This window comes from Coenobita brevimanus, chromosome 72 (genome assembly GCF_032717465.1).
Source record: "Coenobita brevimanus isolate Jiangsu-jjx chromosome 72, ASM3271746v2, whole genome shotgun sequence".
NCBI classification, from domain to species: Eukaryota; Metazoa; Arthropoda; class Malacostraca; order Decapoda; family Coenobitidae; genus Coenobita; species Coenobita brevimanus.
The window spans coordinates 14,844,336-14,859,636 of record NC_137025.1 but is presented as its reverse complement, the minus strand read 5'-3'; the positions used below and the strand labels follow the sequence as shown (position 1 = coordinate 14,859,636).

Sequence of the window (15,301 nt, the reverse complement as noted above, 5' to 3'; positions counted from 1 at the left end):
CCTCCCTCCACCTCATCCTTGGTGTACCTCTCCCTCTCCCTCCCTCCACCTCACCTACATACACCCTCTTAGTCAGTCTTTTATTCTCCATTCTCTTCACATGTCCAAACCACCTCAGTGTATTTCTCCTAATCTTCTCAACCACATCCACATCCACCCTATAGCGTTCCTTCACTTCTTCATTCGTCAACCTGTCCCTCCACATCACTCCACATGCTCCTCTCAAGTAACTCATTTCCACTGCTCTCACTCTTGACTTGTTCCCCTCTTGCAAGGTCCATGCCTCGCTTCCATACGTCAGGGTAGGGATCACAATACAGTAATCCCTCCAATATCTGACGTAATAGAGCCATAGGCATGTCTGGATAGTGGTCCTGTCCGGATATTGGGCCCCAGCCTTCTGGACTTGTACTTATGGACCCTAACTCAGAAAAACACCTATACAACTCCCTCTGGACATGCATGGCACCTATTTAAGACCCAAATCACACCAATAAGGGACATAAAAGACTGAAATAAATGCAAAAGAAGCATAAAATGAGGTTTTTGAGGTAGGTTCATACAATATTCAACATTCTGGGTACTTACAAGTCCCTGGCTCCTGGACCAGTAGTTATGGACCGTAACCTAGCCTAACTCAGCAAAACAGCTATACAACTCCCTCTGGACATGCATAGCATCAATTTAAGACCCAAATCACACCAACAAGGGACATAAAAGACTGAAATAAATGCAAAAGAAGCATAAAATGAGGTTTTTGAGGTAAAAATAGAGTTTTTTTTTCAAATTTTTTGCGGTTTTTGGACCATTTTGGGAATAGTGGATCCTGGGACAATTATGTCCGGTTAGTGGGGATGTCCGGATAGTGGGCGTCCGGATATTACAGGGATGACTGTACTATCATGCAGTGACTTCTTAACTTCCATACTCACCTCCCTATTTCTCATCACTGCTTTCAGTGTAACAACAACCTTCCTTCCCTGCTGTACCCTCTCACGCACTTCATCCCCCAAAGTTCCATCCTTACTCATCACACTACCCAAGTACTTGAATGCACTCACATTCTCCATATCCTCACCATCCAACCTCATTGCACACTCTGTGACTTCATTCCTCTCAAACACTATAACTTTACTTTTGTTTACATTAACTTTCAGATTCCTCCTCCAACACACTGTCCCATATTCATTCACCAAACCTTGCAACTCCCATTCATCTTCACTCAACAGTACTGTATCATCAGGAAACAGCAACACCAGAAGCTTCGAAATCTCACCCTCATTCATTAGAGCCACCCCCACATCCACTGCCCTACCCTGCACCTCCTTTACAACCCCATCCATGTATATATTAAACAGCCATGGAGACATCACACAACCCTGTTTCAATCCCACACTGAGATCAAAGAACTCACTCAGATCACCATCCACTCGCACCGCAGCCCTAGCTCCCTCGTACATACTCTTCACAGCACTCAACAGTTTCCCCTCCACTCCATATATTCTTAATACCTTCCACATACCTTGCCTATCTATTCTGTTATAAGCTTTCTCCAAGTCCATGAAGCCAGCATACACTTTCTTTCCCTTCTTTAGATACTTCTCCACTAAACATCTTAGAACAAATATCTGATCTACACACCCTTTTCCCTTCCTAAATCCCCCTTGTTCTTCTCCAACTAGCTCCTCTGTCATATGCCTAACCCTATCAATGAGTATTCTACCATATATTTTACCAGTCACACTAAGAAGGCAATTACCGCTATGGTTACCACATACTTCTCTCTCCCTTTTTCCTTTGTATAAAGGAACAATTATACCTGATTTCCAGTCCTCTGGAATCCTTCCCTCTTCCCAAGCCAATCTACACAACTTCCATATCCACTCCACAACAATCTCACCCCTATACCTAAACATTTCACCACACACTCCATCAATTCCTAGGGCCTTTCCCAACTTAATCTTCTTCATCGCTTCCACTACTTCCACCCTACTGATCTCTTCCTCCCTCCTCTCATCTCTTCTTCTCCCAGCCATTCCCCAACCACTTATACTTGCACTGCTCTAACTCTCTACATTCAACAAATCCTCAAAGTGCTCCTTCCATCTTCTCAATTTCTCTCTCTTCTCCACCAACAATCTTTTATTCCTATCTTTCACTCCCCTACTATTTCCCCTTTCACACTGCCTTACTTCCTTTACCTCCTTCCAAAACAATTTCTTACTCTCCCTCCATTTCACACTCAGATTCCTCCCAAACTCTTCATCCACTTTCTTCTTACTCTCCTTCACCAGTCTCTTAACCTTCCTTCTCCAGCTCACATATACCTCTCTCTTCTCTCTCTCATCTTCTCCCCTACCTCTACTCGCTAACCATTCACTATATGCCTTCTTCTTTTGTTCCACAGCACGTTTCGCCTCATCATTCCACCATGCTGTCCCTTGCACACCCTTGCATCTCCTCCTCACTCCACAAACCGCCGCACACGCTACGCCTATCTCTTCCGTGAATATCTAACATGTGTCTTCCACCCCTTCCATCTGCTCGAGCTCATACCTTCCCAATCTTTCTTCTACCATATCATTTACATAAATCAGGAACATTACTGGCGCCAACATCGAGCCCTGTGGGACTCCACTTGTTACTTCCCTCCATCCAGACATCCTATCCTTTATTACTGTCCTCATTTGTCTGTCGCTCAAAAAGTCTCTCATCCATTCCAGGAGGTTCCCCTTCAGTCCTCCTATATGCTCTAGTTTCCACATTAGTATCTTATGAGGTACCTTGTCAAAGGCCTTCTCCAAATCGAAATACACACAATCCACCCAACCATCTCTCTCCTGTAGCACGTCAATCACTCTTGAGTAAAAACTCATCAAGTTGGACACACATGACCTTCCACTTCTAAATCCAAACTGACTTTCAGCCAAAATATTCATCTCTTCCAGATATTTTATCCATCCATCTTTCTGAATTCTCTCGCACAATTTTGCAACCATGCTGGTTAGGGACACTGGTCTATAATTCAGCGGTTCTTCCCTGTTTCCTCCCTTATAAATTGGTATCACATTTGCCCTCTTCCATTCTTGAGGCACTTTCCCCTCTTTCACAGAACACACAATTAAACCGTGAATCTTATCCGCCAGTTGTTTTCTGCATTCCTTCAGTATCCAATTAGAGATTCCATCTGGTCCTGGGGCTTTCCTTACATCTTGAGTTTCCAGTAATTTATACACTTCCTGTACTTCCACTTTTATATCTTTTATCACTACATTTCTAGTCATTCCCTCCCCTTCCACAAACTCACTTTCATTAGTGAAAACTGATTGGAAATGTTTGTTCATTATTTCTGCTTGCATTGCCGCATCTTTATAGACCTCTCCATCTACTTTCAGTTTGGTGATTCCTTCCTTTTGTTTCAGTTTGCCACTGACAAATCTATAAAATAGTTTGGGTTCATCCTTACATTTGTCTATTTTACCTTTTTCAAACTTCCTTTATTCCTCTCTACGTATTCTTGTGTAATCATTTCTAGTTCTTTTATATTCTTCCTTTGTTCTGTTGTTACCTCTCTTTCTCCAATTGTTCCATGCCGTGTCTCTCTCTTTTTTTTGCTATCATACACTTTCTATTAAACCACTCCTTTTTTTCTGTTTTCTTTCTCCCTTACTCTTGGCACAAATTATTCCACTCCCGAATTATAGAAGGCTAGAAAAATATCCCACTTCCTCTGTATCTCTCTTGTTTCTCTGAATTTCCTCCAATCTGCATTTTTGAAAATTTTTCTCAAACCTGTAAAGTTTGCTTTCCCAAAGTTGTATCTTCCCTGCCTCTAAAGCTCATCTCTTGGCTCCACATTCCCTGTTATCATCTGGAACTCAATGACCACATGATCACTTTTTCCTATAGGACACAGATACTCCAAGGATTCTATTACATCAGGCTCTTTGGTAAACAGTAAATCTAACCTTGCTGGTGTGTCCTCACCTCGGAACCGTGTCTCTTCTTTGACCCACTGCATCATCACATTGTTCATTGCTATATTTAATAATGTAGTGCCCCATGAATCTTCGCTGTCTCCTGAGTCCCATTCCTCCCAGTTCACTTCTTTACAACTGAAGTCACCCATTAAAATTATATTGTTACTTTTCTCAATCATTTTCTGTAAATAGCTAGCAATGTCTGACAACATTTCCTGGTATTCATCATCATTCCATGCTCTCGTCTTAGGGGGAACATACACTACTGCCATATCTCTATTGCTATTCTCTCCAGTTTCTAATTTCATATTTATCACTTTGACCCTGCCTTCTCCCATTTCCACGGTATCTACATTTATGTTGTTCTTCAGTGCTATCATCACCCCTCCTCCCGTTTTTTCTCTTCTGTCTCTTCTCCACAGTTTGTATTTACCATCTCCCATATGAACATCAATATCTTCTCTTAATTTGGTCTCTACAAAGCACATGACATCAGGTTCATGTACCCTCAAAAAATCGTTGATTTCTAGCCTTGCCGATATTAAACCATCAACATTAGTATATGCTACCTTCCAATTCTTTTTGATGTTTTTTATACCCTCTTCTCTCCTTCTCTCTGCCAGTACCACTTCCTTAATTTCTGATCCATGACTCTCCAATAAAACACTGTCTTCTCTTCCTCCTTCCTCTGTTCATTTTTCACCTTTGCTTCCTTTATTAATTCCTTTATTTTAGCTCTTTCTTCCTTATTTGCATCTCTCCTTATCCAAACATTTTTGAACCCTTCCTTGTCTGATAATTTCCATGTTCTACTGATAATTTCACTTACTGCAGCCTGAGACTTAACCTTCAATGGCCTTGCCCCTGCTTCCTCGTACTTTCCTAACCTAAACACCTCTTCAGTCTCTTCTTGAACTTCGTTGTTTTCCTCCATGACTACTGATATTATTTCTTTAACCTTGCTCAGTTCTTCTCTTTCTCTTTCTGATTTTATTGTCATACGTTTTTCTTTAACTCCTGAAATTATTACACATTTTTTCTTATCTGCTACTTCCCTAACTAAAGATTCTCTACTTCTCAGCACCCTAACCACTTCCCTCTCCACTTTTTCCTTGCTTTGTTGTTGTATAATCGCTTTCAAATTTACATTTCCCTCTTCCTGAATTTTCTTCCACCCCTTATGTTGCTCCTTGATTTCTTTAATGTGCTCGTCCTGTATTCATGATTTGGATTCATACTCATCTAGTTTGCTTTTCATCAAGTCTCTTTCTTCTTCCAACCTCTTATTCTCCCTCTTGAGCTGTTTTATTTCATTTGATGCTGATTTGTTACTTACTTTCAATTCTGTGACTTCTCTTTCTTGCTCTACACTGCGTGTGCAAACTTTTTCCAGTTTACTTCGTAAAGCTATGATCTCTCTCTCCTGCTCTTGGGTTCGTTCCTGTAACTCTCTAATTACTACCCATACCTTTTTTATTTCCTGGACATTCCTCTCCACTGTTTTTTCTACTCCAGCTACTCTTGTTTGGTGTGTGTGTGTGTGTGTGTGTGTGTGTGTGTGTGTGTGTGTAATTCACCAGGTCGGTCAGGATCACTTTGATGCTCGTGATTGTCAGCTTTTACCCTCCCGGAAGGGAGCTGAGAGCTCATATAGTCCGATCTAAGGGCAAGACTGTGACCTTCACACATGCACACACCCATCCCCTTGCTCTAGGGGGACAGTAACCACCCACTTCGTCAGTGAAACTTTTCGCAACCTGAGAGAGGCGCGAACTCCCGTCCACCAGTTGGCAAGCGAGAACATTACCACTGCACCAGCGAGCGGTAATGTGTGTGTGTGTGTGTGTGTGTGTGTGTGTGTGTGTGTGTGTGTGTGTGTGTGTGAGAAAGAGAGAGAGAGACTGGGGGAGGCAGGCAGTAGGGCAGTTTGTCTTTCTTGCTTCCCAACATGTCCCCCCCTCCCTCCCCCATCCCTGCATGTCTCCCTCCCTGTCCCCCAACCCTCCCTCACTCCCACTTGTCTCTCTCTCCATCCCCCTGCCCTCCTCCATCCCTACTTGTCTCCCTCCTCATCCCACCACCCTCCCCCATCCCCATTTGTCTCCCTCCTCCACCCCAGCTTGTCTCCCTTCAGTCCCCCAGTCCTCCCCCACCCCCACTTGGTACACTGCCAGCTGCCTGCCTGGTTGTCAGTTGCCTGGAGGTATCTAAATACTGCACATCTCACTCACCTTAGCTTCCTGCAAGAGATGCTTGATGTCTCATTTTTTAGCAACTGCACTGTTTATGAGGATAATAACATTACCCATGGTGTTTCTGTGTCAATATTGCTTAAGTAAGGTATATGAGAGTTTAGGTTTGGGCCTGGAATGCATCTCTGGCTTTTCTTCAGTATCTTATGGGGAAAACTGCTTTGATATCCGACATGCTTGCTGACTGAACACTCGCACTGGTATGCAACACTGTCGGACGTCAGGAAGCCTGTATAGAACAAACTAATTTTTTTTGTATTTAAGGAAGTTGCCTGGACACCCACGGCATCTTCTTTACTGATGATCTTCCCAACCTAACTTCATTTAACCTAAGTGGGGTGTTGCCCCCACACCCTTTATGATTTTAACCACACAGAACTGCCACTAGGCCTAACACTGGAAACCCCCAATTCCTATCAGCCAAAACTTCTACCCTAACCAATCCTTATCAACGTATGGAAGACCCACTTGAACAAGAACTTTGGAAAACCTGTGTCAGTATGGTAAAGTATTAATAAAATAAGTACACTCAATCCTCGTAAATAGCGTGTTCATAAATCACGGATTCGTAAATCACAGCTATGTGGCCGTCAGACTGCTGGCAACCTTAAATCACTGTTAAGTCACAAAAATCGTGGACCTAGGCACCCAAGTGTCACGAATTGGCGCGAGCATGTTTATAAGTTCGTAACATTTTATTCTGAGTGAAAACCGCGAATTCTAGTGGAATTCTCATTGTGTCCATGTATTCACTCGATTGGGAAGGTTTTCAGAACATTTTTCACCGTTTCATAAGTGATCGTCCTTGCGTGCGACATTAGCGCCTTCGCTGAGTGATTTATTGTGGGCGTTTCGCTCACTTTCTTTCCGTTAACCGTTGGAGCAAACTCGGCCAGCTCCAGCCCTTGTCCATAATTCAAATTCAGTCAGGATTAGAGCGCCATGAGAGCAGGTTCGTTGGCCCAGTGTGGAGCAGCGCTGCCGCCGTACAGCGAGTTCCTGAATCTCCACCTAGTGTGAATCGGCGAGAGGTTTAGCGTGTGCAGCGTCCGACCTACGCACCGACGCCCAGTTTCCACTTAGCCCCCTCCACTGACAAGTATTTCTTTTCGTTTTTCCTAGGTTTAAGTTTAGCTTTTGAGTGAGCAAGTGAGTGTGTTCTCTTTATTTTGAATTCATTTGAGACTCATGTAACGTAAATTTATTTAATTGTAATTAATATATTTACAGTTCTTTTTCTTGAGCTTAATGTAATGTAAACTTGTGTTTTATTTCTCCACATTAAGCTTATTTTACTTGCCGCTCCTAGTTCGCATAAACGTTTTGTATTATTCATAACCGGTACTTAGGTCCGTCCTCTTGTATTAAGCTTAAATCCGTTGTGCCAGCCTGGAGTTAATGCACCAGCAAGAACCTGTTTATCATTCATAGCATTAGTTATTGATTGTCAGGGGTGGAGTCACTTTCTCGTGAGGCTAGCAGTACTAACAGACAGCACTTGTGAATAATTAGTCTCTGCTGTGTGCTGCTGAGAAAGTTAATAAATTCTTGTCCTTAGAGAATCGGCGAAGTCAGCCAGAATAAAGTAAAACTTTCTGCTTGATTTTCACAAGTCAATTCATTGTTTCTATTTTCAAGCAAAACATATAACCTTTATTAAATTTTTAAATTCACAAAAACCCCGTGACATCTGGCAACCTCATTCCAGGATATTAACTCCTAGCTCTAAAGTTATTAACGAGATAATACTCACTCACTCATACTTAGGTATTTATCATTACAGTCTATAGGCACTATCTTACTGGTGATTAATAATTCATTTCTATTAGTCTTATGTAATAGTTTCCACAGTCAGTTATTTTTTTAATTTTTTCTTTACCTGTTTAACTAATTAAAACTGGTCACCACTAACCTGTGCCTATATTCTTTACTCTTGATTATTGGTATTTCTCTGCAAAATAGCAGTCAGTACTTAGTCTTTAGTGACGACGCCAAGATTATGAGGGCGCGTTTACAAGAAAAAGAGACTGCCGTTCAGTTTCTTGATCGGCTTACTGCTTACTTGGATAAGTGGATGGAGAAAGAAACTCCTTCCACGCGTGAGGGGATAATCAACCGCTCTGTCTCCCCAGACAGTAAGTACAATCCCTCAAGTATCTAATTCTCAGGGCACCATGTTTGCCACATCATCGAGATGTTGAAGCTCAAGCGAGATTCCTTGGCTTCAGACACATCTGGTGCAGCTGGCCCAAGCTCCACGAGCACTCTCATAGCTCGTTTTGAGACATGGCTCAGCTGTACCAGCTGGATGATGCAGCTAAGCGGCTTCAGTTTCTTAGCCTGTTTGAGGGCCCTGCCCTCGATATTCTCCACAGAATTCGTGGAGACAATCTCACGTATGAGATGATGAAGGCCGCACTCGTCAAAGCGTACAGTCTCACAGTTGACGACGCCAAGAGTCAGTTTATGAGGGCAAGTTTACAAGAAAAAGAGACTGCCATTCAGTTTCTTGATCAGCTTACTGCTTACTTAGATGAGTGGATGGAGAAAAATGAAACTCCTTCCACGCGTGACGGGATAATCGATCTTATGCTGTGCACGCAGCTAGAAAAGTCGTGGTCTGCTGAACTTATGGCTCAGCTTAAGATCTGCCAGGTAAGGGATGCCAGCCAAATGGTGGAGAAGGCTGATGCATTCTTCACTGCATACGGGTATCAAACTTGCAAGCAGCATACCTGGAACAGGAAAGCTGATAAATCCGGGAAACCGTCTCAGACCGAACCCCAGCAACAAGGCTGTTCTCAGAATAATGGCCAAGGTCCAAACAAACCGCAGAAGAAGGACCAGGGGCAAAATACCCAGAAACCTGAGTGGAAGCGGTACAACAAGTACCCTGACCAGCAGCAATATCAGCCACGCGCCCGACCATCAGGACTGTCCTTTTCAACACCAGCCCCTCGGAGGCAGGACGCGAATGCAGCCTTCATTCCACAACAAGTGCACAGTGGTGCCAACCCCACCAGTACAGGTACTTCCCCACAGTTCACTAGCTCCCCAGCGACAGTGAACTTCCCATTTCAGGTGGTCAATGCTCCAACTCCTCAGATGGTGGGCACAACCCCTCAAGTATCTAGTTCACAGGGCACCATGTTTGCCGCATCATTTATTCAGCAGCCTAATCAGTGGCTAGCTGCTTCCTCCACAGGCCCTCCCACAGGTAACAGTGCCTTCCTTGTTCAGCCATGGTTTGTGGGAGGCATCCCTGTGAAGGTCCTGAGAGACAATGGGCCCTCAGGTTGTTCTGTCAGGCAGAGTCTAGTTCGGCCTGAGGAATACACAGGTCGAGAGATCCAAGCTAACCTCATTGATGGATCAGTGAGATTGTTCCCTGAGGCAGGTATCCAGGTGGCATCTCCATTTTACACTGGTACAACAGTCGCAGTTGTCATGCCAGAACCTTTATTTGACCTTATCATAGGCAATAATCCAGGTGCCAAGTATAGTTGCATCGAAGACTTCGGCTGCAGTATCACGAGCCATGGCTGAGGTTCCAAATTGTGTCACCCCTCTGACCATTGCATCGCTGCAAGATCTGATGTACAGCCATGTTGTTGTTCAAGAACAACATTCTGACCCGACACTTGCTGCCGTGCGGAAGAAACAAATGGCTAGAGTGATAAAGTACTCACGGGGAGGTCAAGCCAAGTTCCTTCGTAAACAAGGACGGCTGTACCGTGAGTCACGAACGCCCCATGGCGAGGTTCGACTGCAGTTTGCCGTTCTCGCTAAGTACCGCCAAGCAGTGTTAGAATGGGGTCATTGTTCAGCTTCAGGAGGTCACATCGGTAAATGGAAAACCCAGGGCCATATCTGTGCTGACTTTTTCTGGCCAGGAATGGGACCGGAAATAGATAGTTTTGTGCGTTCCTGCAATGTGTGTCCACGTACCACTAATCAGGGACATGTCCTTCCTGCGCCGTCTGAACCCACACCCATAATCTCTGAAGCAGTTGAAAGAGAGGGCAGTGGTAATGTGGGTGCAGACCTGACGTCTTGCCCATTGGCCCCACAGAACACATCATGTCCAGGGCCTGTACATGCATAATGTATGTACCGTAGGTTAAGGGGAAAGTTCGAGAACCCCGTAGGGACAATCCGAGGCTGTGTATGAATTACCTTGTGGAACGTCTCGAGCTGTGGCCCTCTCTGAGGATTCCCGGAGAATGCACATTATCCACATGAGTGTTCACACCCACGGTGGGTGTTAAAATGTGACCTGCCCAAGATTGCGTAGGGATTCTCAGCTTCCTGTCATTAATTGTAAGAGTAGTGTTAGGTTAACCAGTAAACTGCCTGTTCTGAGAGATTTGAGCAATTCAAGAACTGGCACGTTTCCTGGTTAATTAGGTAGGTTTAACCAATAAACTCCCCGTTCTCAGAGATTTGAGCAATTCAAGAACTGGCACATTTCCTGGGTAATAATGCTAGGTTAACCAGTAAACTACAAGGGTCCTGAGAGATTTGTAAATCCAAAGACTACATTTCCTGGTTAATGATAAACATAAGTACTGATTGCCAGGCAGAGAGAGAAATGGCACTTTTGATGCGCCACCTTGATTCCATTCGTAGGTGCAGCTGGTGAGTGCAGCATTGTTGTGCAGATCAGCTGATTGTCCCTGCCGCATGCTGCCGCCTCTTCTCTTCTGCCTCGTCATCTCTTTACTATTAATTTGTAAGTAATCTCTCCACTATCCGAAGTAATAGAGCCATAGGCATGTCCGAAAAGTGGTCCTGTCCGGATAGTGGGCACCAGCCTCCTGGACTTGTACTTATGGACCCTAACTCAGAAAAACACCTATACAACACCCTCTGGACATGCATAGCACCTATTTAAGACTCAAATCACACCAATAAGGGACATAAAAGACTGAAATAAAGGCAAAAGAAGCATAAAATGAGGTTTTTGCGGTAGGTTCATACAATATTAAACATTGTGGGTACTTACAAGTCCCTGGCTCCTGGACTGGTAGTTATGGACCCTAACCTAGCCTAACTCAGAAAAACACCTCCCTACTGCACATGCATAGCACCTAAGACACAACATATTCACACCAATAAGGGACATAGAAGAGTCAAATGAGGTGTTTGAGGTAAGTATAGTATGGAAAATACAGTACAGTATAATATGAAACATTCTGCCTACTTACAGCAAGTCCATGGTCATCTCGATGAATAACTGCCTCCTCTCAGACTCTGACAGTAAGAAGGATTTCCTGAAGCACCTGCAGTACACAGTTCATGAAGTCTTGCACTGAACTTAGTCATTCGCACTCAGAAGTCCATTCTCTTCACACTGCGCACTCTTTGTCTTACTTATACTCCATTGGAACTTAACCCGTCACGTCCCGAGCTATTTCGCACCTCCGACACCCCCCAATCCCGAGGTATTTTCGATTTTTTTTTTTTTTTTGGCTAAAACCTCCGCTTTTGGTGAGAAACATCGAAATTTCATAGAGAAATCGCTCACCTGAGGTTTAAAATACTCAATCCAGGTAGCAGTACCTCCTTACCTGACTGGGTTTTCTAACAGGCTGGCACCAAAGAAAACGAGTTCTATGGGAGGGTAACTATTTCACACCACTCATAAACAGTATTTATATAGTTACCTGGTACGAATTTATATGTAGTACGAGAGTATATTGGTTTTCAAACAGTAATATAGGCATTATAAGCATTGTTTCACTCACTAACTCATCACCATACCTGACCTTCTTTTGCCACATTACCTGATCATCATTTCTGACTGTTTCTTCCTCTAATGCTATGTAAACACTGTCCTCCACATTGTCATCGATTGGGGAATCACTCTGGCCCTGAATGTCTTTATTGGCCAGGTCACTGGTAACAGGTGAATTGCCGAGACAATGGCGTGTGGGGGGGAGGGGGGAGGTTATGCGGTGTAAGGCGTTGTCCCTGCTTGGCATCTTGTAGAGGAATAGAGGAAGGTGTCCCGTGTATACATACGAAAAATCATGTGCGAAAATTGAAAACTGTGCAAATTTGAGACCTTGCAATTGCACGATGTACCAGTACGTCGTCGGGACTGGCAAATGCAAAATGTTGCAACGTACCCATACGTTGACGGGATGTCTCGGGTTAATAAGTGTTGCACTCTGCACTTTAAGTCTTTCCACTCATAAAACCAATTTCAAAACAAATCACAAGTGTATTTACGTTAAATTTAGTCCAAAAATTTTGTCTTTTCACTCAAATTTCTACTTTCTTTACAATACTGTATGCACTGTTCTTCTTTCACTGCACAACACTAAATTCCCATGTGGTCTTGTGGAGAAGTTCTTGTCGTTTAATCACTGTCAGAGTCTGAGAGTATCGCTGGCAGGTGACCTAGGGGTGCATCACTGGGTCGTGGTGATGGCGTACCCACTGCAGACGACTCAGAAGATAGACACAAACTCACGTCGAGCGGTGACTCCACCGTGGCTGATGTGCTGGGCTGTGGCTTGGAGCATGAGGGCCTGTCTTGGGGAGGCAACGGAGTGGAGCCAGGGCTGGGCACAGCGGGGATCACGGGCCTGAAAAAGCTGTCAATTGTTGATTGATGCAAGGAACGACGATTCTGATGATTTATGATGCGCTGCATGAAAGCACGCACTTCCTCCACAAGTCCCAAGGGCCCCATCTCTCTGTCGCAGTCCGGGTGTTCCAGGTAGTCCAGAATGAACTCTAGGTGTTCCTGGAGTGCGCTCAGCTTGGAGATGGCTGGAGTTGTGTCATGCTGAGAGGAGTCCGCATCATCGCCACCGTCCTCGTCGGAATCTTCAAGCTGGGTACGACACCTGCAACTGAAGATGCGATCTCGATATCAGACAGGGTCTGACAACCAGGATCGCCCTCGACGTCATCCAACCACTCACGCACGTCGTCCACATCAACATCGTAGCCATGCGCACGTAGACGTGCATGGAAGTCATCGACGTCGAAACCTAGGAAATCGTACTCCGCATCCATTCCGAGAAGCAGACGAGACCAACCGTTTTCTAGAGTCTTGACAGGGATTTCCTTCCATGCACTGGCCCAGTTGTAAACGGCAGACTTGATGTTGTAGCGGCGAAGGTTTTCCAAAATCCGCTGGCCTCGCGTGTCCCGTCCCTCCCTGTGCTCGTCCTCGTCCTGGAGAACAACCATCACCTCATCCAGGAACTTCCGGTGGTATAGGTGCTTCGTTGCCATGATCACTCCTTGGTCCATTGGTTGGATGAGAGCAGTAGTATTAGGTGGTAGAAACATGCACCTAATCCGGCCATTCTCAGCCACCAAGTCCTTGTCGCATGGGTAGGCAGGTGCATTGTCGAGGAGAAGGAGGGCCTTTACCTGGTTGGGTGGGATTCCCAGTTTCTCCATCTGGTAATGTATGATCTCCTTGACGAAATGGCAGTGGAACCAGTCTTTGAAGATCTAGGCTGTGAACCATGCCTTCAAGGAATGGTACCAGACGACAGGAAGGACATCCATCACCCAATGAAGACACCGAGGCTGCTTTGCACGGCCAACAATAACGGGCTTAAGCCGGTGCATGCCTTTAGCACTGGCACAACACAAAGCAGATAGCCGTTGCTTGGAGAGCTTGCGGCCAGGTACACGCTTCTCTGTCTCCTCGGCTAGAGTGTTCGTAGGCAAAGAGCAATAGAATAAACCAGTTTCGTCAGTGTTGTAGACTTGACCGAGAGTGAGGCCCTCCCTGTCGATCAAGCCCTTCACCTTGTGTCGAAACTCCTCTACTCCATCCTCATTAGCGTCCAAAGCTTCGCCATGAGACTTACGGTTGGTAAGGCCATGCCATAACTTAATCGCGAAGAGCCAACCCTCGGATGCCTTGAAGTCTAGGGCGTCGTGAAGCCCTGCAAACTTCTCAGCAGCAGCCTTCAGCTCCGTACCACGTACCATCACACCAGCAGCACGTTGCCGTCGATACCAAATCAACGTGGAGCGGTCGACTTCAGCAAACTTGGGAGTAAACATCATCTTCCTCTCCACGCGTTTGCTTTTCGACGAGAAGTCAGCTGTGTACTGCATGAGTTTGTCTCGGGATCTCTTAATATTAAGCAAAGTAGATCAGGCCAGGTTAAACTCACAGGGGATGCGTGAAGAAGACCATCCCACATCTACTTTCTCCAATATCTCCCGCTTCTTCTCCAGAGTCAATACCACTCTCTTCCTCTTCTCAGGCAGCGGGGCCATCATCACACATACGAAGGAGAGGCACGAGAGCAGCAGGAGTGCCTGCAGCAGGTAAGGCACCACCACAAAAGCGAGCATGTGGGCAGCCATGACGACGAGTGTTCACTCACGACGAGACAGGCGGAAAGTGGGGAGGATACATGGGCGCTCTAGCGGATGTCGGAAGAATGATGCGCCACAACAAAGCTGTCCCGCGCTGTGCGCACCAAGTTCAAATTACGGGCAGGATTTTTTTTTTTTTTTTGAGGTTTTCGGACCATTTTGGGAATATTGGATCCCAGGAAGATTATGTCCGGTTAGTGGGGATGTCCGGAAAGTGGGCGTCTGGAAAGTAGAGGGATTACTGTATATCATTTTACATGTAGGCACAGTTACACCACAACTGTCACACACCGTGTATTACATACATCACTCTATATAACAATTAGTTGTTAATGTAAATGTAGCGAACTTTTCGCTCAGTTTGACCTGAGTACAGGATTTTTCACCGTCGTCTCGGAGTTTTTTCCTCAAGCTTGCTTCTGTTAACGTAAATACGAGGTTTTTACGCTAATGGGCGACTGTGATTTTCTCCTGTAGCAGGGTAGTACACACACCACAGTGTGAATCTTGTGCGACTGAGTTAATATTTATATGTATGTATATAAAAAAAAAAATTTTTCAGGAGAAAAAAAAAAAAAAGATTTTGATGGGGCATAATGTCACGAATTGGCGCGAGCGTGTTTATAAGTTCGTAACATTTTATTCAGAGTGAAAACCGCGAATTCTAATGGAATTCTCATTGTGTATGGCTCAGTTTAACCGTCCATG

General features: G+C 44.8%; 1 protein-coding gene across 1 annotated transcript in view; it reads right to left on the bottom strand.

Moving 5' to 3' along the window:
• The window catches only part of LOC145407052 (uncharacterized), a 137,622-nt gene that overhangs the window by 59,019 nt on the left and 63,302 nt on the right, over positions 1–15,301 (bottom strand). Inside the window, exon 8 of the mRNA XM_080278075.1 lies at positions 6,212–6,260. Within this exon, the coding sequence (XP_080134201.1) occupies positions 6,212–6,260 (49 nt within the window). The remainder of the gene's footprint in view (positions 1–6,211; positions 6,261–15,301) is intronic.